The sequence below is a fragment of the Citrus sinensis genome, chromosome 4 (genome assembly GCF_022201045.2).
Source record: "Citrus sinensis cultivar Valencia sweet orange chromosome 4, DVS_A1.0, whole genome shotgun sequence".
Classification (NCBI taxonomy): domain Eukaryota; kingdom Viridiplantae; phylum Streptophyta; class Magnoliopsida; order Sapindales; family Rutaceae; genus Citrus; species Citrus sinensis.
In genome coordinates, this window is record NC_068559.1 from 3,274,706 (window position 1) to 3,297,527 (window position 22,822).

The 22,822-nt window shown below is 33.0% G+C and overlaps 2 protein-coding genes, 2 long non-coding RNA genes and 1 other non-coding gene across 5 annotated transcripts; 4 read left to right on the forward strand and 1 right to left on the reverse strand.

Annotated features, from left to right (window-relative positions):
* Positions 1-2,455: 2,455 nt before the first annotated feature.
* LOC102616815 (3-ketoacyl-CoA synthase 19) lies at positions 2,456-4,429 on the forward strand. The gene has a single exon (XM_006485939.4). It carries the CDS (start codon positions 2,788-2,790, stop codon positions 4,168-4,170), a length of 1,383 nt encoding a protein of 460 aa, XP_006486002.1. The 5' UTR covers positions 2,456-2,787; the 3' UTR covers positions 4,171-4,429.
* Positions 4,430-10,805: 6,376 nt separating this feature from the next.
* Positions 10,806-11,906, forward strand: LOC127901916 (uncharacterized). Its single transcript, XR_008054242.1, has 2 exons — positions 10,806-11,012; positions 11,544-11,906. It is a non-coding gene; the product is annotated as an uncharacterized LOC127901916 (long non-coding RNA).
* Positions 11,907-12,395: 489 nt separating this feature from the next.
* On the forward strand, positions 12,396-12,511 carry LOC112499092 (U5 spliceosomal RNA). The gene has a single exon (XR_003066618.1). It is a non-coding gene; the product is annotated as a U5 spliceosomal RNA (small nuclear RNA).
* Positions 12,512-13,721: 1,210 nt separating this feature from the next.
* LOC102616518 (ankyrin repeat-containing protein ITN1) lies at positions 13,722-17,791 on the forward strand. Its single transcript, XM_006485938.3, has 4 exons — positions 13,722-13,976; positions 14,435-14,944; positions 15,442-15,851; positions 16,443-17,791. The coding sequence occupies exons 1-4, from the start codon at positions 13,955-13,957 to the stop codon at positions 17,274-17,276; spliced, it is 1,776 nt and encodes a 591-aa protein (XP_006486001.1). The 5' UTR covers positions 13,722-13,954; the 3' UTR covers positions 17,277-17,791.
* A 1,935-nt stretch (positions 17,792-19,726) lies between these two features.
* On the reverse strand, positions 19,727-21,641 carry LOC107177993 (uncharacterized). Its single transcript, XR_001508872.3, has 2 exons — positions 20,915-21,641; positions 19,727-20,039 (listed from the first exon to the last, which is right to left on the reverse strand). It is a non-coding gene; the product is annotated as an uncharacterized LOC107177993 (long non-coding RNA).
* Between the last annotated feature and the right edge of the window lie 1,181 nt (positions 21,642-22,822).

A 22,822-nucleotide genomic window follows, 5' to 3' on the forward strand; every position in this document is an offset into this window, starting at 1 on the left:
TGATTTATTCATTTTAGATCATTATAACACAAGACTACTATAAAGAGTATACATATATATTAGTAGAATAGATGAACTCTATAGATTTAGATATATCAAGAACCACCTCTTCATTTGGTCTCACCTCCCTTTTCCAAATTTGAGGGAAGGTAACTTTTTTTATAGTAGTCTTGTGTTACATGTGGGTGGTAACTTTTTTTCAATTTCGAAGCTAATTTTTAGACTATCAAGCTCCCTCATCGCCATTGTGTTGATCAGAACTAGTTTTGGTAGAACTATTGAGTAGAGAAGGAAAGCGATAGAAACAAAACTTAATTTTCTTAAAGAGAAAAATTGTATTAATGATAATAAAAATAACTGTCTTTTACACCTAACTTAAATAAATGTGAATTTATTAGAACAGGCAAACACAACTTATTTTTATATAATAAAGTTATACTTACTCAAATAAAGTGACAAAAAATTGGAACTTAGACCTGAGTTCCCAAGAAAATAAGATAAATTTCAATTAACATAAATAAAATATGAACAAGACCTATAGAAACTTCGTTTTCCGTAATAAATATTTGTATTTGTATTCTACTTCCAGCCTTTCATTCCCTTAGGTTTTGCTTTAATTTTTTTTTTATAGAAAAAGGGGCTTTATTCATAGAAAAAGGGGCTTTATTCAATATTAGTGGAAAATCAAATAAAAGAATGAAGGTCTCATTTGAGATTAAGGTGCTACAACTTTTAAGTTACAACGACTGTGGAAAAAAAATTTTAACTATCAAACAAAAGTTAATAATATGTAGTGAATATTAAATTTTAAATAATAATTTTAATAAAATTATTAAAAATATAATAGATTTTTTATTATACGAGTGAAAAATCATATCAACATAACTTATAAGTTATAGCAGCTAGTGTTTGCTAAACACTTTAATGCTGCAGCTTTTAATCTACACATGCCCAATCTCAATCCCAAACGTACCCGAAGTCACTTGAGTTTACTGTGACAAATGTTGCATGTGTCATATTCTGTCGTGTTCATAAGTATACCGGGCAACTAGGAAAATATATTATCCCTAAAGATTTTATACAATTAGGATTAGTTTGTATAGAGTAGAAAGTATTTTTTTTCAGAAATAAAACATAAAATTTCAAGAATATTACAATATTTAAATTAGTCATCTAGTACACGATATTTATTAGAAAAATTTATTTATTTATTTTATAATTTCAAATGGTGTGGGCGTGAATAATGGAGGTTTAATATCTCTTAATTAACGTAAGTAGTATATAAATACAGTAATTTTATTCGTTTAACCGCTACATAAAAAATGTCTGAATCTTGAAAAAAGATAAGGTCAAATTTTGGGTGCGCAAGTCTTATTCGCTAACGCTGTGTGAAAAAGAGTTGAATAATGAATTGCATGCAATTTTTGTTAATATATCGTGTTCATATCATATCATATTTATGTTACCTTGAATTTAGATTAACACGAATTTGCACTTGTCTATTATCAGAAGAGGTCGAGTGATGTGATTTATAACACTGACATGCATTTGAAACACTGTCCGGATCCATTTATTGTGGTGGTTGAGTCTCTGCGGAACGTCTTTTACTAGCTAGAAAGTTTCATATATTGTACAGCCTTAGCGGAACTGCTTGTGATTAATTTTTCAGGAAAAAATAAAAAAGAAAATGAAGAAGAAACTTAATATCAACTCTCAACTTTCCCTATCAATTGGCCGAGTGGTAGGGCTGCTGCCCTCCATTAGAGGGCAGCAGTTCGAACCCCCACAATGTATTGTGGGGTATTTTTTTCTTTAATTAAATTTGAGTGAAGGCAGTCTGTTCTCTTCTCTAATAGTGAGGAGTAGACATTCTTCAAATATTTGAGAGGGTTAAAATTTGAGCAGCGCTCTATTAGTATTGATGTAAGTTGGTCCCAGTCATAGTCTGATTTGTAAATATCAGTTATATTATCATGTAATATAAATTGTAATCTGAGCAATAGTCTCATATAAAATTAAAAAAAAAAAAAACTTTCCCTATCAATTTATTGCAATTCGCTTTATATTTTTACTTTCACCCTAAAGTATTGCATTTAATGATTATTTTCAGAGAAAATTTCGGATTATCCAAACGATATAAACAATTTTTTTCATTTTCTTTATAAAAATAGAAGTAAGTTAAGATTTACAATAATAATTTGAGAGTATTTTGAATATTATTATTTCAGGAGAGATACACCAAAATTTAAACACAATTTTTCTCCCCAAAGTACATGCATATACTTCACATTGACTTTATGTGGTCTATTTTCATTATAATTTTAAACAAGGCGTTCAGTAGTTGATAAAGGACTCCATGCATTACTACGTACATAAATGTACACAGAAAATCACTACTGAAAGCTACAAAACCAGAGCTTGATACCTTGAGATTGTGTGTGTATGGAAGAAAATTCTTCGCCGGACGACCGACATTTCACGTGAAAAAAATTAATTGCACTTTTCATATATGATGGATACTAATCTCCCAACTATATTTTGAGCGACTGGTGTACCACATCAGCATAATGATGTTAAAGATTTCTAATTCAATTATTAAGGGGTAAATTGAAGCAGATATGAGTTTATTGATTATAAATAGAAACTATATGTTGCATAAAATTTGTCTCATAAAAAAGTTCAAATTCGACTTCCTACGTAAAGAAAGACAGGGAAGTCTAGAGATTTTCTTTTTTTCTTTCCCTCCCTTCTCTCTTTGTCAATTGAGTTATTTTTTTTTCTTTTATCATGGCATTATTGTACTTGTTACCTCTTTTTTATATCATTTTTCACTTGTATAAGTGGGTTCTTCAGAAAAGAGGCCAATGCTGCTATATGCTTGCTTATGAGTGCTACAAGCCATGTGATGAAACCAGGAGGCTTGACACTGAATCCTGTGCAAGAGTTGTTTGGAGAAACAAGAAACTGGGGCTTGAAGAATACAGGTTTCTGTTAAAGAACATGGTCAGCTCAGGCATCGGAGAGGAAACTTACGGCCCAAGAAACGTCGTTGAAGGCAGAGAAGAGTCACCTTCTTTAGCTGAGGCATTTTCAGAAATGGATGAAATCATTTTTGACACACTTGACAAGCTCTTTGCAAGAACAGATATTTCTCCATCTGAAATTGACGTTCTTGTCGTGAATGTGTCGCTATTTTCTCCTGCTCCTTCTCTTACATCTCGAATTATAAATCGCTACAACCTGAGGAACGATATTAAGGCCTTCAATTTATCCGGAATGGGCTGCAGTGCAAGCGTGGTAGCCGTTGATCTTGTGCAGCAGCTCTTCAGAACCTACAAAAACAAGCTTGCAATTGTTGTGAGCACAGAGTCCATGGGACCTAACTGGTACTGCGGCAGAGAAAAATCTATGATGCTTTCGAATATTTTGTTCCGCTCAGGTGGGTGCTCAATGCTTTTGACGAACAACATAGCGTTAAAGCACAAAGCAATCTTGAAGTTGAACTGTTTAGTGAGAACCCATTTTGGCTCAAACGATGAAGCTTATGAATGCTGTATGCAAGTTGAAGATCAACAAGGGCACCCCGGCTTTCGCCTCACGAAACAGCTAACAAAAGCTGCAGCTCTGGCTTTCACAATGAATCTCCAGGTTCTTGTTCCGAAAATATTGCCTCTCAGAGAGCAATTTCGGTATGTAATCCAATCCTATTATGAAAACAGAATCAGAAAAAGCACTTCTAGTACTAAACCTGAAGCAGTACTCGGAGCAGGGTTGAACCTGAAAGCTGGAATTGAGCATTTCTGCTTACATCCTGGAGGAAGAGCTGTGATTGATGGGACTGGAAAGGGCTTGGAATTGGATGAATACGATCTTGAGCCAGCAAGAATGGCGCTTCATCGATTCGGAAACACATCAGCCGGTGGCCTGTGGTATGTTTTAGGCTACATGGAAGCTAAAAAGAGACTTAAAAAAGGTGACAGAATCCTGATGATTAGCCTTGGAGCTGGTTTTAAATGCAACAACTGTGTCTGGGAAGTTATGAAAGACCTGGAGGATCCTAATGTTTGGAAAGATTGCATTGACCGGTACCCTCCGAAATCGCTTGCAAATCCTTTCCAGGAGAGGTATAGCTGGCTCAATGATGAGTATTTGAGCTTCGTTAGGCTTTAATTCAAAAAAAAAAAAAAAAGGTTAAAAGTTTTTTAAAGAAGCTTCAAGTTCTGTATCTGCTTCTTCTGTTCTGTTTTGATGTTAAGTTTAAGTAAGAGATGCTGCAAATGTATTTTATCGAATCGTACGTACTCTGATTCCTGCATTTACTGCTACAATAAAGTTGTAGTACCTCAATGTAAAGTTATTAATGCATGGGAGATCTCATGTATTTGTAACTATTATTAGATTTATCAATGAATTATATATTGAATTTGAATTATAGTGCCCAGTTCAAATAAACACATCATAGATTTCAAGCAATTCAATAGTAAATATTGAAAGTCAAGTAACATTTAATAATGATTATCCATCCATCATTGAATTGTTTGAAATTAATGACTTAAAATTTGTGTAAAAAATTTAACACAAATAATTTCAAAATTATGTTTATCTATTTTCCAGCTAGTTGCCATTACCTACTTGCCTTATTTGCTTCCGCATTCGTACTAACCATGTTTCTGCTTGTGAGAGCACTGTCTCTGCTGGTGATCAACCCAAAATTAATTATTTGATCATTTTTTCATGCTTTACAGTTCAAGGTTGCTAAATCTGAAATATTGAAATCATGGAGCAGTACTCTGTTCAAATTCAAAGTTCCACCAAATATGGACATCTAATCAATTAAAGATTCTGGCGTATTATTTATTTATTCATTGACTCTCCAGGCTGGCTACTTCTGATTAATCACCTCGGTCGCCTCATTCAATTTTTTCTTTTTCTTTTTTTTACGGAACAAAAAAAAAATCTTTAACCACACACTATCATCAATGACCAAACTTATATGAGAGGAAATTTAGTGTAAACTTCAACAAAAGATATAACACATCTTTAAATTGGTGCAATATATCTGAAATTTCACATCATAATCAAGGTCAGGCTACAGTGTAATTATGGTACCGTACTACAGTTGGACCATCCGTTGGATCCACTCAAATAAGTGGGATTCACTTGAATAAGTGGAAATTCAACGGTTAGGTGCAACTGTGGCATGGTACCACAGTTGCACCACAGTTTTATCCTCATAATCAATGTGAAATTACTAGCTAATGATAGTTGGACACATGATGATTAACGTTGAAAATTGCTTAAAATAAAAATTTATGTTTCCCTCTTTTCAATATTCTTCTTATATTTTTGAATTTCAAAAAAAGAGACAAATCATTAATGTTGATATTTCTCTCTCTCTCTCTCACTTCATATTTATCATGCATATTCTTTTGTTCTCTCTCCAATCTTCATCTCCATTCTAGTGGCTACCATCTTTTAAACCTTGTGGAGAAGAAAAAGAATTTTTATGATGAAGATGTCACTACCACTGAAGCAGCAGCAGATTTCTTTATGCTCGACGATGAAGAAGTTGATTTTGCAATGTCTGCTACTCCTTCAATGGACACTGCAGCTCCCTTCTCTTTGCCGGAAAGGTTGTGTTGGATTTATTCTAAATTTATTAAACTTATTATTATTCATATTATTAATGAATTTTAATGAACAATATTCTATCTTTTTTTACTAGTTCATTTGGATTTTCTTACTATATATTTTTAAAGTTGTTTATCTTACAATGACGTAACATTATCACAGGATCAAATAGCAAGCTCTATGGCCTCTCAATTTCCATTAAACCCACTGATAACGTTATTCTTTTATAAAAATGAAAAATCGAAGAGAGTTAGAATTTCTTGCCCCCAATAAAAAGTGATAAATATTTTCTTGAAAAATAAAATAAAATAAAACCTGTTTGAGGTGTAGTGAACATTTCCATGGAAAAGGCATTCGTCATATGTTTTAATTAGCAAGAATAGCTAGTTACAGCGTGGCTTTACTGATGTTTTTACAAAATAAAGAGTAAGCAAAAATTATGCCTTAATCTTGCCAAATATATTGTTAAAACAATCGCAAAGATATGGTGATGAGAGAATCAATAGTTGCAGAATTTTAATTATAGCAGAACAGAACAGCAGCCATTAATAAAATAAAAGTATTGTCTCAATATTTTAAGAGTAAATCTATATCTAATCCACGTAAAATAATTTCATCACTGAAAATCTTCTTCTCCACAAGTTCTTAAAGATAGCAGCCGCTAGATGGAGATAAGATTGGAGAGAGAACAAAAGAATATGCATGAGATAATGAAGTGAGAGAGAGAAACAAAAACATTAATGATTTGTCTCTTTCTTTGAAATTAAAAAATATTAGAGGGATATTGAAAACAGGGAAACATAAATTTTTATTTTAAATATTTTTCAACATTAATCACCATGAGTCCAACTATCATTAGCTAATCTAACGTGGAATCTCATATGTATTGATCTTGAAAAGTAACATAAAGTTATTTCAATTTTAGTTCCATTCCAATTTATCGGTAAGAAAACTAACCCTTTGACTTCAGTGCATGCATGTGAAGTTGAGTGAGACCTGAGTATAATATAAGGATAAAGATCATCTCATGATCTGAGCACTCTTGATCTTTTATAGATCTCGTGCTACGTGTATTTTAGTGTTAATGGATTATTAGGATTTTATTATTTTTTTTTAATTTATTAACCACCAATCATATTAATAAAATTTACTCAGATAAAGATCAGATCATGAGAGGATCATGATCCATAATATAAACACACAAAGAGAACACACAAGTTTCTATGATCCTATATAATGAACAATAACATTATATCTATTTAGTTAAGATACTTATTTATATTTTAAATGATGTAGTAAATAATGTGTAACTATTTGATTGGTTCAAGTGATAAATAATCATTAAGTTTATCATTTTTAATTTAAATAATAAATTTATATTAATGATAGATCAGTTGAAATACAAACTAAGTAAATGTAGCATCACTTTATAATGAATATCACTGAATACCTAATTGATTAAAAGCATATACTGATTTGATCCTCTTCTTTCTTAATTATCATGCTTTAATTACACGAAGAAAATCGCTGAACCGCCTTCCTCAAGACTCAAGAGCTACCAACAAGTTGTAATAATTATGTCATCAGCCAATCAATACTAGCGGAAATACCAAAACTTTTTATCATTAGTTTCCTAAAATTTAAATGCAATATAATATTTAGCATTAAAGATTAGATCGCATTGAATGATATGAAATGTACAGATCGATGTTTCGTAGAAAACTAGATGAGGACAATTAGAAAAGTCTTTGTAACATGTCAATGTCATGTCGCCGAAAATAATAAATTAATTTGTGTAATATTTGTATAATTTTACTTAACTTTTATGACAATGAATTTATCAACCTAAATTTTATTTTTAATTCAGATAATTTGATTTCAATATATTTGAAAGAACGGATTTGATAGTTTTATTAATTTTAATTAAATAGTTGTAACAACGATATTAAAACAAAAGGCTTTTATGTGGTTTGAACCTTAAATTCCAACACCCACAGGACCACGCCTGTAATTTGAATAATTCATTCGGAGATCTGTGGATACAATCTATTGGATACTTTATGCCATGTTCGGACTCTTTCTTACTATCTTGCCGCCACCTTTCTGTAACCATCCTAATGAATATTCAGCCAGCAGCATATGTTTTCTTGGTTGCTGTGCTTTTGTGAAATCTATTCACCACGCCAAACTGCTTGCTGCCTCCATGTACAATCCTCCCACTACCACAAATGAACGCCTCTCACAAAGAGATCAAATATGTTAAGATGCTTTTCCTGCAAAATAGACATGGAACAATAAAGACTTGAAAGTCCACTCTGTTAATTATAACAAATATGTGCCAAGCAGGCTTTTTAGTGTAAAGTTCAACAACAGAATGTCCCACACCTTTAAACTAGTGGAACAACTGCCTTTTTTTTTAAAAAAAAAAAATAACATTTAGCTCCAAGTGAAATGATCTTGAATTCATTTGAAAAGTAACATAAAATCATCTTAATTTCAGTCCTGTTCCAACTTAATGGCAAGAATACTAACCCTTTGACTTTAGTGCATGCATGTGAAGTTGAGCAAGGCCTAAGTGTGCTATAATTATATAAAGAGAACACCCAAGATTCATTATAATAATGTTATATTTACTTAGTTACGATACTTAATTTATATTCTAACTAATGTGATAAATGATATGTCATTATCTAATTAATTCAACCGATACATAATTACTAAGTCCTGTCATTTTTAATTCAAATAATAAATTTACATTAGCGACACATTAATTGGGAGATAAACTATGCATTACTTTTTAACTAAGTAAACATAGCATCACTTTATAATGAATGTGATTGAGTCTCTAATGGAATAAAAGCATATACTAATTTGATCATCTTCTCTCTCAAATATCATAATAAAGGTTTTAATTACAGGAAAAAGATTGCTGAACCACCTTCCTTAAGATCACATGCTGTAATAATTATGTCATCAACCAATCAGTACTAGCCAGATACCAAAAGTTTTTATCATTGGTTTGCCAACGTTTGAATGCGATGTAATATGTAACATTAAAGATTAGATTGGCAAATTAGAAAAGTCTCTAAAACATGTCAATATCTTGTGATCACTGAAAATAATAAATTTGTGTAATGTTTGTATAGTTCTACTTAAGTTTTATGACTATGAATTTGTCTACCTAAATTTAATTTTTAATCCAAAATAATTTAATTTCAAGATATTTGAAAGATCAGATTTCATAGTTTTATCAACCTTAATTAAATATTAATTCAGTAGTTATAACAAGGATATTAAAAGTGCGGAAAATAAAGAAAACAAAAGGATTTTACGTGGTTTTGAGTTCAAAATCCTATTTTCGCAGGGTCACGCCTATAATTTGAATAATTCATAAAGAGATCTATGAATACTACCTATTGGATACTTATCCAATGTTCAAACTCCCTCTTTACTGTCTTGCTGCCATCTTATTGTAACCATCCTAATGAATATTCAGCCAGCACCATTAGTCTTTTTGTTTGCTGTGTTTCTGTGAAATCACTTCACCACACCGAACTGCTTGCTGCCTCTGTGTAGAATCCCTCCACTACAACAAATGGTCTCCTCTCCCGAAGAGATCAAATATGTGAAGAAACTTTGCTTGTACAATAGAGACAAAGAACGATAAAGACTTGAAGTCTACTCTGTTATAACAAGCACAAATAACAAAGAAACATATCACAATATTTGCTCTGTAGTCTTCAAATGTCTGAATGGGTTACAACTTCTTCTTTGGTAGATGACCCACACGCTAAGGATCGGAATGAATCTATCCAATAAGCGAGTTCATCTTCGATTTTCAAACATTTAACTTTTAAAAATGAAAATCATTTAATCTTGCCTTATCAACAAGATGATCATCATCCAATCTTTTGAAAATAACTTCTATGTGTATCCTCTTCATAATAAGCTTCACGTGGTCCCTATATCTAATACACGCCGATGTCTTCTTTCTTTGCCCTAGTCGTCATAGCCAGGAAAATAAACTCCTCGTGCGTGTCATGTGATGTTGACTCCACCAATACCTTAGTCCTTGAACTGTATCTCTAAATGAACCAAATTATGTTGCCAGCTTCACTTACAACAAAATACAAGAACTAATACACGCAAACTCTAAATATGACCAAGCAACATAGACAGCTTGCGGTTACAACAAAATACAAAATAACTCACGTGAAAATTAACGATCACATTGAAGACTTAAAATTTTGTCAACGTGGGGTCTAGCTATGTTGCAACAGTGGTACGGTACCACTGTTGCTTTTAGTCATTGGATCTAACTAATACAACTGTACAACTATAGATCCAATGGCTGGTTGCAACAGTGGTACGGTACCACTGTTGCAACATAATTTTGCCCGTCAATGTGATACCAACATACAAATGTACTAACAATATTAAAAAATATTAAAATTTAAGAAAAAGCAAGACTCTCGCGTAATAGCAGCATAACTTGTACTCAAAACTCAAAAGTTGAGAGTACCTCAAGTTATAAAATTATTTTCTTCCAATGTGAGACCATTAAATGGGTCTTCTACAAAGTTTTAATATCTTATTTATCCCTGATATTAAAATATAATAGAGAAACACCTAGTTAAAAAGTATAAATGACTTTTTAAGCGGTATATGCCAAGTTTTATTGGACTGCAAGAAACTAACAATAGATGGCCGTCACTTTGTGATAGATTATGAAAAAAAACCTTGTGTCATGAACATATGACAGCTTTGTGATAGATTTTGAGTCTATCAAGATTTCACAATAGATTTATGATAGAAATTTCTTCTATCAAGAATTTATGATATACTTATGACAAATTTTGTGTGTATCAAAAATGTATGATAGAGTTTTAATGTTGACTTTATTTTAGTGGGTTCGACCTAATTTTTTTTATTTTAAAAAAACCATTTTTATTAAATGATTGGAGAAAAGCCACCGTTTCTTTTTATCTTTCGCCTTTTACTAAAGAATAACTCTTGTCCTCAACGATCACCACTTTTAATCGGCGTACGCCAAATTTTAATCTGCAAATGCTCAGACCAAAGCATAGTTGAAAGTTACTTTTATGGTTGAGAAAAAGAAAAAAAAAATCTGATTTTGAAGATTTTTATAATTTATGTTAAGATACGTTCATGTTAAAATTATTTTGTTAGCTCACCTTCCACTTATCATGCCAAATATGTTTGATGCCGTATTGAAATGCATTCTCGATCGTATACATCTTAATAATATAAAAGCACCTCACCTTTACAGTTAGCACCAACAATATAAGAGCACCATCAAATCACTCTAATAGATAGCACCAACAAATCACTTTGGACATTAGAGGAAACTAAAACTCAAGGTATGGTTTCATAGTTCAAGGCACAATAAATTTTGATTTGCTTGAGTTTGATAAACTTGAGCTTTTTGTATTTCGTCAAAAATCAACTAAATGTTATCATTGTGTTAAAACATTTATGATATTTTTTAAAATCGTGTTAAATCTTTTTTTGATTTCATAGCTGGATTAAAAATGAACCCAATTAAGTAATTCATAAGATAAATTTCAGATTTCCCATTCTTAATCTTTGGTAATTCCTCTCTTCTCATCTACTTCCACAACGACGGCACAAATGCACAGCCCCCAGCCGTAGCTATCCAGCCCCACTCACTCACTTTCACAGTCTCACTCACACACCCCCACACGCCGCCGACAACTGACGTTGTCAGTATTGTTCTGACATCGTAGCTTTTCGACATTCTTGAGTTGTTAGCTGTCATCTCTTCTGTCTCTGTTGTCGCTTCTGATTTTAATTTTTATTATTATTCATAATTATTATTATAAAAAGTTGTTTTTAAATTATCTTTGTGATTGACAATGTGTATTGTGTAGATTGTGGCTTTGGCAAATTTGATGCTGGTTGCTGGTTCAGTTGATGAATTGGATAGCTAACGTATTAAACTGCAAGTAGTCATAGTTGGCGAGCTTGTTTTCGAGACTTATGAGGGCGTGCTTGTTGACGAGCTTGTTTTCGAGACTTATGAGGGCGTGCTTGTTGACGCTTGCTCTATTTTGGTTGAGAAAATGATTGGCGAAGGGTTGTACTCCATCATTTCTTATTTTCTTGATCAGCCATTTAATTGTCACATTGTGTGCCTGCATGTTCCTGAATTTTCATGCTTTCTTCTTCTTTTGTGCTCTCGGTTGGTTTGTTTTCGTTTTGTGTTTTAATTTAAGGCTAATTTTGGTAGTGAATTCTTGATTTTTTTTTCTTGTAAGGTTATGAAACAATTCTCTCGAGGTGTTAAATTATGATGTTGGTTCAATTTAGGGTATTGTAGTATTACGAAATTCTGACTTTTTGTAATGAATGAATTAACATATTTCAATTGTAAATACCTGTACGAAGATCTCATATACTAAATCAGTCGACGGTGTCGTGAAGTAGCTTGTACCGTTTCTGGCTTGCTTTAACGTTTATGAAATCTAATTCCAAGAAACCAAAATAAAATTGCTAAAGTGGATAAGCACTTTGAAAATGCTAATCCATCACACTTTCACATATATAATCATCACTTGGCATAAAAATAAAATACTGCATTGCGTTGAAGAATTCGAGTTGTTGAAGAGTAGTACGAGAGGGAGATGGGACGAGGCGAGACTCTGAGCTTTATTATGGGTTTAAAACAGCAAGAATCAGCCAAGCCCATCTCCTTATAAAGAACGGCTGTTAGCCTGAGCCGTGCGCTGAGCGCTGAGCGCAGAGCGAACTATTCTTTCGCCTTTTACTAAAGAATACCGTGTGCTTGTCGCTTAAAGCGGCACTCGCCTATTCTTGGATGGCTGTTTCCCTGGAACCTTTCGTGGCGATTATGGTCCGTGGTGTATTTTCTTGAGGCTGTGCAGCCATTAAAGTAAAAGGTTGGGTGGGCCTAAAAACTGGGTCAAGAATTCGTTTCAAATTTGGGTCGAAAAATGTTGGGGGAAATTCCGGGAAGGCCCAAAATTTTTTAGCACATTCCCCGTGCCTCTAGGCCTTGGAATGTTATTCTCGAAAAAAAAAAACATATGACTATGATGAAACAAAATCAATACTAAAAGTACACAAAACTAGAGCCCTAGCTTACTAAAATAATTTGCTTGTTTTATAGTTATACACGAAATAATCAATTCGATGCTATAAAATGCCGAACCTTTTATGTTCCTTGCTAAATCTTGTAGGTCCTTAAAATATTAATCTTTACCCTAACCACTTACAATTTTACGTGAATAAATCATTTTTATTTCTGAGGGTACTAATTAATTTTACTACTAAACATCTTAAACAGAACATAAAGTCTCGAATTTGAAACTTGCTCCCATGTATAAAGAGAAAATTTAATACTTATTAAACAATAAAAATTAAAGACCAAAACACTCAGTTGTTAACTTTTGTTGTTATTATTTGTTAATAAAAACAAATTCTAGCAATTCTAAATTTATAAATACTAGCATGTCGAAGAGTAATTACTAATAATTATATAATTGTTAAATTATTTATCAATTAGGAAGTACATTACTATAAGAGAGAGAGAGAGAGAGAGTCAACAATGGACACAATAATTATCTACATATCGCTTTTATTCATTTTCAAGTATACACAAATAAGAAGTAAATGCCTCTTATTATAATGATACAATACATTATAAATATAATAGATAAAAATTCTTAAATTATGAAGATAATGAGAGTTATAAAAAAGTTGAATAATATTTATGGAGAAATGAAAAGGTTGCATTCATAAATATTCACATAAATTATAATTATTTCATAATAATAACTTTTTTTTAATTTATTACAATTCTACATATATATTAGAATTTAAACGCTGCTGAAATTTCATATACATTCAATTTAAAATCCAACAAATATTAATTTAAAAATCAACTCTCACAAATAATCGGAGGAGAAATATGCTCCTAGTTCTTCATTTTTTTTAAGAGCCGTGGGTCAACTGGGCCAAATGTTGTGGACTAAACTGGTTGTCTAAATGACACGGAAAGTAAGCCACTGGCTCTTTGCACATTGCACTCGCAGGAAAAATACAAAACAAAAAGCCATTTCTCATACTGAGGACAAGCCAAGCCAACCACTTCATCCTCCATTTCCACCACCCTTCCTCCCACTTTCCTCTGTTTCTTTTTTCTATTTTTCATGTCCTTTTGCCTTCATCTTATCTCCCTCTCACTCTTACACTTCTCTTGAACCTTCTCATTTCTCTTCTATCTTGAATGATATCTAAATTTTTCTCTTTCTAATCAACCATGGCCTCATCTATTGTAGAAGGTACTTTGTTTACATGCTTTTTTTTTCTTTTTATAATAGATTTAAGGGTCTTTTAGTTCTAGTCTTTGGTAGCATGAATCTAGCTAATGAATCTATATAGTATCTCGTCCCTCTGTTTCAGTCTAAATAAAAGGGAAGACTTTAGTTTAATGAAGTTTTGACCTAAAAAATTTCTTTTTTCTCATAAAACTTAAACTTGTTCTTGTGGGATCTGCGTTTATGATTCTGTAATTAATTGATCAGAAGCTTCTTGGAGCTCAACAATTTCTGGGTATTTGTTATCTTTTGTGATTGATCAGTTTGAGCTGAAGAAATTTCTGGGTACTTGTTAGATTTTTATGGCTGATTAGCTTGAGCTAAAGAATATTTTTCGTACTTGTGATTGATTTAAGATTAAGAGGTTCTTGAGTATTTTGCTTGAATGAGTTCTGATTAATTTATATGATTATTGTTTTTAGGAGCTGAGAGAGACCTTGAAAAGGGAATAATATCTCCACAATTAAGCCAAAAATCAATTGGTGAGTCATCACTAACACCGTCACCTTCCCCTTCACCGTCTTCAGCAACAGCACCGGCTTTGGTGTTGTCCAACTCAGGCAAACGCATAGACCAAGCTGGGAAAAAGAAGTATGTTAAACAAGTGACGGGTCGTCATAATGATACGGAGCTGCATTTGGCAGCTCAGCGAGGAGATTTGGGGGCAGTGAAACAGATTCTTTATGGCATAGATTCACAAATGGTGGGGAACTTAAGTGGGGCTGAATTTGATACTGAAGTTGCAGAGATAAGGTCATCGGTTGTGAATGAGGTGAATGAGTTGGGAGAGACTGCCTTATTTACAGCTGCAGATAAAGGGCATATTGAGGTTCTTAATGAGCTGTTGAAGTATTCGACCAAAGAAGGTCTTACAAGGAAGAATCGGTCCGGGTTTGATCCATTGCATATTGCTGCAGTCAAAGGGCATCATGGTACTGATTTTAAATTTATGTTTCATCTGATTTTGTTAAGTTTTCAGTGTTGGAAAATGGAAGATATGGCATGTGAACTGTGAAGCTACTTCCTTTGTTTACTTTAAAGATTGTTGTTGCCATGAACTAGAACATTTTCTTAGATATGTGTTAATGCAATTATTAAGGTGGATACTGCAAGGCTATTTCATGATAATTTCAAGATGAATTTAAATTGAGAATCTTTGATCATGGTTTCAAGGGCCTCTAAAAAGAAGGCTTCCTTTTTTTTTTCTTTCTTTTTGATGTACTTAATTAGTATGATTAGCTGCTATTTAGCATTTAACCCACCAAGTACCTTCTTAGCAATGACATAGAGTCAAAGTTCTGTGTGAAATATCATTTAAGAATGTGATGGCATGAGATGTCTTACATTTCATAGTAAAATGGTGATATTTCTAGTTTTGGTTTCGTAAACTTCGAAGAGTCTCACACTAATAATTACTCATTTGTTGCAGCCATTGTCCAAGTGTTACTTGATCATGATCCCAGCTTAAGCCAAACAACCGGCCCTTCAAATGCAACTCCTCTTGTATCTGCTGCTACTAGGGGGCATACGGCTGTTGTCAATGAACTATTATCAAAGGATGGTGGCTTGTTAGAAATTTCTAGATCCAATGGGAAAAATGCATTGCATTTTGCTGCCCGACAAGGCCATGTAGATGTTGTTAAAGCATTACTCAGCAAAGATCCGCAACTGGCTCGAAGGACTGACAAGAAAGGGCAGACTGCACTGCACATGGCTGTAAAAGGGCAGAGCTGTGAGGTGGTGAAATTGCTTCTCGAGGCAGATGCTGCTATTGTAATGCTTCCTGATAAGTTTGGTAACACAGCATTACATGTAGCCACCAGGAAAAAACGAACAGAGGTATAAATTTTCTCATTTTTTTCCTTTCCTTTAAAACTAGAAATGGTGTCATTGATTCTCAGCCTCTTTTTTTCTTTTTTGGTGCAATTATTCTGGAAGAGGTCCATCATCTGCATATCAAATTGGACTGCTGTACCTTCCAATTTGATAGTCTACAGTGTGCTATCTTCTGAATGGTTAACGATTATCATTTCTCTTTAATAGTCTACAATGTATGCTGAAGTTGCAGTTGTGTTGTTAAATAAAGTTGAATCAGTCCACCAGGCCAAAGGAGTAAAGTTTGTCTTCAGTTACCTTGATACATCTAATTGGACTAGGTGCCTTCCAATTTAATCATTTGCATCTTCTATTTTTCTCTTAAGCTTGAATTTTATCAAATTTTAACAAATCCTATATTTCCCTTAATATTATCATGATTTGATCTCTACTGTTAGATGGTTTTAGGTTTCAGTTTGTTAATACACCTAAGATGAACTATCCAATCTTATATGCCGGTACTTTGTGTCAAAGTACAATTTACTTATCAACATTGGTATGGAATACTATTTGGTTTCAGGAAGTTTTGCATGATTTTTCCCCTTTTCCTTGCAGATAGTGACTGAGTTGTTATCCCTCCCTGACACCAATGTTAATGCACTAACCAGAGACCACAAAACAGCTCTCGACATAGCTGAAGGGCTTCCCTCCTCAGAAGAAGCTTCAGAAATAAAGGACTGCCTTGCTCGCTGTGGTGCTGTCAGAGCTAATGAATTGAACCAGCCAAGGGATGAGTTGAGAAAAACCGTGACTCAAATCAAGAAAGATGTTCATACACAGCTTGAACAAACCAGAAGAACGAACAAAAATGTTCATAACATTTCTAAAGAGCTCAGGAAACTCCATCGCGAAGGCATCAACAATGCCACCAATTCAGTGACTGTGGTGGCTGTACTATTTGCCACGGTTGCTTTTGCAGCTATATTTACTGTGCCTGGCGGGGATGATGATCACGGGGTGGCTGTAGTCGTCCGTCGTGCCTCTTTCAAAATCTTCTTCATTTTTAATGCAATAGCACTCTTTACATCTTTAGCTGTTGTTGTTGTCCAAATCACTCTGGTCAGAGGTGAGACAAAAGCAGAGAAACGGGTGGTGGAGGTTATTAACAAGTTGATGTGGTTAGCTTCGGTGTGCACCTCCGTGGCATTTATTGCCTCCTCTTACATAGTGGTTGGCCGCAGACACGAGTGGGCTGCAATTTTGGTTACAGTTGTTGGGGGACTGATAATGGCTGGAGTCCTCGGCACCATGACTTATTATGTGGTGAAGTCTAAGAGGGTTCGATCAATTAGGAAGAGGGAGAAGAATGCAAGGATGAGGAGTGGATCCAACTCATGGTATCCCTCTGACTACTCCAATTCAGAAATTGATCGAATTTATGCCCTTTGATGTGAGTGTGTCTGCAACATTATTCCGATTGTAGAGACTTAGAAAATTGTATCCTGAACAAGTATGTAAAGAAGTATTCAGGCATCCCTGCCTAATACAGCTGGATACTTTTGATGCGATCACTTTCGCGGCGTGCTTTTTGTCTAATCTCTAAGCACATTATGTTAGCCGGAAAAAGGAGAATGAAGGAAATATTCGTACTTTTTTTAAGTTTGTTTCTCTTAATATATCTAACTAAGCACCAGAGAGGTATCAGTTCTGAGAATGCCATTGTGGCCCAGGCTGGTGGTCATAAAAATGGCGGTGGTCTTGCCTGAATCTCTGGTGCATTGTTGGTATCATTTTGAGCCGCATGCTAGAATCGGGCTACGAGAGATGAAGCTGCAGCTTGCTTGCAAAGAGGTGCTATTTCTCTAAGGTTCTGTAGCTAACCTTAAAATGACACCTAGCGTGTTACATTGTAATTTATCTGCTGGACTTTTCTGAGTGTAAAACAAAGAACATTGCTTGGTTGACTCAAAGACTAATTTTCTGTCCAATACATTTAACTTGGACGAGAGAAATTGAACATGCAAAAATGTTGCAATCACGTGGCAAAAGGGCTCCACCAAGGCGGCTGTTCATTAAGAATTGAAGAACAATTATTGGAGTACAGAATGTGTTTCTTTTTGTTAGAAAATTATTAATGTATAATAAATATTATCAACCCAATTGCTCTTCATCAATAACAACAGTCACCTAGTAATCCACGGCAGGCAGACCAAAAAATCATTGGGTTAGTAGTAAAGCATGATTCTGGCCAATGGTTTCGAGAATCTGGTTTGATTTTTTTTAAATAATTAATTGAGAGATTGAAAGAAGCATTCTTGGCTGTGATAATAGAACTAATAGGGCCCGCCTAACTTACGTCGAATGTAAGTTACGGTCAGCCTGTGAAATTTCATCTAGCTCCTTATGTTCTATATTATTTATATTTTATTCATGAATATTATAAACTTCTTGAAATGTAAAATTTCGTTTAACCCCTTATACTCAATTTAATTTTATTGAAACCATAGAGTATGAATTCACCCCCATAATTTTAAATTCTCAAAATAACCTCCATTTAATTAAAAAATATAATTATTGTTAAATGAATTATAATTATAATTTTATTATAATCATAAATACTTTTTTAATAGATTATTGTTATTATTAATAACGATAATAAAAAATATTATAATTAATTAATCTATTAACAATAATTAATAATATTTTTTATTATATTGTTAGTAATAATAATAATAATTAATGATAATTAACATATTTATGATTATAATGAAATGGAATAAACATTGAGTCTATATTTATGTAGGAGACTCTTTTATATTTCCATACTTTTTAATTTCAAGTACTTTTAGGATTTTTTGTTACTTTGATAAATAATGGTTTCGTAGGCATCCCATTATTAAACGGTCATTTTTAAGTGCTTTTTGCTAAGTTGTTACACCTTCGAGGATGTAAACACATTTTTCTTGCTTCTATTTTTTAAATGCAAAATTATTTTTATTGGGTCAAGCTTAAAATTTTGACAGAAATTGTCATTCATTGGTCTCTTGAAATCCGATAATGAGTATTTAAAGTCGAAGATAGCATTAGCAATACATTTACTACTAGTTAGATAATCATTAATTATTATTATTATTATTATTATTATTATTATTATTATTATTATTATTATTATTAACAATTTATAATGCTTTTTATTCTTGTTATTAATAATAACAATAATCTATTTAAAAAAATATTTATGATTATAATAAAATTATAATTATAATTATAATTTATTTAAAAATAATTATATTTTTTAATTAAATGAAAGTTATTTTGAGAATTTAAAATTATGGGGGCGAATTCATACTCTATAGTTTCAATAAAATAAAATTGAGTATAAGGGGTTAAACGAAATTTTACATTTCAAGAAGTTTATAATATTCATGAATAAAATATAAATAATATAGAGCGTAGGGGGCTAGATAAAATTTCACACCGTAACTTACATTCAACGTAAGTTAGGGGAACCCAAACTAATAATATAAAATTAAAAGATACCATATCACATCACATGTAGCAGATAATATTAATTTAGTAACATGGACAGGGATGGCAATTTCTAGGTCCGGGTTTAGGTTTGACTGTTCCGGATCCAGACCCGCATTAAACTAGGTTTTTTTAATCTGGATCCGGTCCGGGTTTCCGAATTCCGGGTTTTGAACCCGGATTGCTTTATTTTTATTTTTTTTTAGACCCGATTGCTTAATTTAACAGGAGAAGTTTTAATGTTTTAATGTATTACATGAAAAAACACATTACAGTAAAATACATTACAATATTCTTCCTAGAATTGGTTCAACAAAATTTGCTGGATAAAGAGAAAAAAAATAGAACATATAACACATCCAGAACCATACTACCAGAACCAAGTTACTTCACTTTGGTTCAACAAAACTTGCTGGACAAAGGGCAAAAAAACAGAACAAATAACACATCCAAGTTCTAAAACAAATACAACACAATATAAAATCTAAAATTCAAAGTTTTAAAGTAATAAATATCCACAAATACAAATACATAACACAATTCTACAATTTAAAACTCAAATTTCCAGCCACTAGTAATAAAGACTAAACTCTGAATCATCCACTTCATTTGACTGTTGCTCAATCATCCAACTTTCATCAATCAAATGCTCTGCAGAAACTATTGCTTCCTCTGGAATTCCATCTACAAAAAATGTGTAAATTATAAACATAATGAACAACACAACCAATTAGTGATAAATTGATAATACAGGACATTATTAATCAAGAATTCATAAGATTAAGATTTTGAAGAGACATTATTAATCAAGAAAATTACAGAACATTAACTTTGAATTCTTATCAAGAACATTATTAATCATGAATTGGAGGGTACTGGATTTTATCTGGCCCTCCGATTAATTGGAAGAAGCATGCGAGAGGCTGGCAAAGAACAAAAGAGGATTTGAATAAGGAACAAACTGTTATTGAAAATGTAGCTAAAAGCCTTTGCTGGGAAAAAATAAAAGAGAAAGGCGATATTGCTATCTGGCAAAAGCCTATTAATCATTTGAACTGTAAAACAAATCAAAAACTCTCTCAGAGTCTACCTTTCTGCCCAGTTCAAGATCCAGATAAAGATTGGTTCGTGTTACTTTTAGTTTAAACCAAATTTAACATTATGTATTTTCATTTTGTCCATGCTCTGTCAGAAAATAACCCAGCCGAAGCTCAACTCGGCAAAACAAAACAAAATATCCTCAGCCCTCGAATGTCCAAAAGATAAGATGAATAATGAATCAAAAGGGATGAGGCCAAAGCAAAAAAAGATGCAGTTTTTTTTCCTCCAGTACCAACTTTTTGTTAACACAACCCCACAATCACGAACTAAAACATAATTAATTAATCCAAATCAAGTCCAATACCACTTTTTTATTAACACAACCCCACAACCACAAACTAAAACATAATTAATTAATACAAATCAAGTAAAAGAAGTACCTAAATGCATCAGTAACAAAAAAAGTTGCAAACTTTTGATGAACTAAATAAATAACAAAGAACTAACTTTTTGCTTACCAAAAGAAATGGATCCAAGAAACCACAAACGAACCCAGCCGCGACTGAGGTGGATTTCAACCCTTTTGCTGGCCGCAACAGAGTGAGAGATGAGACGTGTGATGCTGCTGATGAGTGATGAAACGAACAAAGCCTCACCGTGAAGGAGAGTTGAAGAGAGAGTGAGAGAGATTAAGTGAGGACTGAGGACTGAGGAACGAGTCACGGCTCACGGGTGAGAGAGATTGAGAGAGGAACGGATTACGGATGAGACTTGAGAGATTGAGAGGAGAAATTACAGATTTACAGTAGAGTTCAGTACTTCAATTGAAGGAGAAATTTCGAGAGAGGAACAAGAGAGATTGAGAGATCTAGGGTTCACTTTTGCTATTTTTTTTTCTATTTATATTTACGAATTTGTGGATAAAAATTAATATTAAAATAAATAATATCCGGGTCTGAATTCCGGATTTGCGGGTTCACCTGAAATTGGATCCGGACCCGAAAATATGCGGGTTGTTAAAAACTGATCCGAATTTCGGATAAAAATTACTCCGGTACAGGTTGAACCCAGACCAAATTTTTCGGGTTCAGTCCGGGTCCGGGTTTGGTTGCCATCCCTAAACATGGTGCTTCTTTTTTTTTTTTTTCATTTTTCTTTCATTTTCGTGATTGCCTCTCAAACAATGGCAAGAAAAATAGTGCTATAATGCCGAGACATAAATTCGTTTTTTTTTTATCAACTAAATATTTGTTAGACGATACAACCACAAATAATTTTGCTTATAACTAATATTTTACAATAATGCTATATATATATATATATATATATATATATATATAATTATGCATAAAACATTAAAATTTGTATTTTAATTGATTTGTCATATGACGTGATATTATCACAAACTAACATATGGTTAGTGATTACAAATGAGATCATCTCACTGCCACATGATGAATTATATGTCCGGCATGTGTACACTCTGTTAACTGAATTACAAAGTTAATAAATTTGTATTACTTCTACCTAGTAGGAAAATACGTCCAAGCCATTTATTTTATTTTTGATATAACATTTTTATTATAATATTCATTTTTTGACTGATATTAATGCACCCCACTAATCTGTAACCATGAGGGGTGGGGGCGCCGCCCCCGGTGGGTATGAACACAGAAACAGATGAGATGGTTAAAATAGCGTTCTTGACTGAGATGTTCCATTGGGCTTATGGGGAACTGAAATGCCTTATCCAAAAAGAAGTCCTAAAATGGAGTGGGCTTTTCGTATGCTGGCTCATGAAGAAAGAAACCAAAACAGTTTCTTTTCTGTTTGATTTGACACGCAGTTCCCAGTTGAACATTTTTCCAGTTGCTCTACGATAGAATTCTTGTTGCAGTCATTTTGCTGTCTGCACCTCATTTGACATTTCATTTTTGCTTAATAAACGTCACAGTACCGTTGCATCTTGAAGCCCATTAGCTTGTCAAATCACTTTCGCATGCTTCTAAGCAAGGCAAAGGCTCTTGCTAATGATTTTTCCCTTTCTTCTTAGGCATGTCAATGTTTAGCTGCACAATGCTTGTTTCTTTTTTATTCGCTTAAAAAAAGAAAAAAAATTGGGATATTTTTGCATAGAGTACAAGTCACTGGCAAAGCACATTATACTAAAATCAGGTACAACAATCATGGAAGTGAGATATTCAATTATAAGAGATAGAATAATTCTCAAACGCATACATCAACAACAGAATATCTAAAGCAAATTGTCGATGTCAATCAAATTTACATAAATACAGAAAATGACCGGTTAGAAACTTCGCCCACCATATAATGAGCAATTGAATACGTATTACATTTTAAAGTCCCTTGTAAATAATGTTAAAGTTCTGAAGTGAATTAACCAAGCAGCACTACGTGACAATGTT

What these genes read in the sequence shown, in the direction of transcription:
- LOC102616815 (XM_006485939.4), top strand. Translation starts at nt 2,788, where the DNA reads ATGGCATTATTGTACTTGTTACCTCTTTTTTATATCATTTTTCACTTG.
- LOC102616518 (XM_006485938.3), top strand. Translation starts at nt 13,955, where the DNA reads ATGGCCTCATCTATTGTAGAAG. An exon ending in GGCCTCATCTATTGTAGAAG is followed by an intron (nt 13,977 to 14,434) that starts GTACTTTGTTTA and finishes TATTGTTTTTAG; the next exon opens with GAGCTGAGAGAGACCTTGAA. An exon ending in TGCAGTCAAAGGGCATCATG is followed by an intron (nt 14,945 to 15,441) that starts GTACTGATTTTA and finishes CATTTGTTGCAG; the next exon opens with CCATTGTCCAAGTGTTACTT.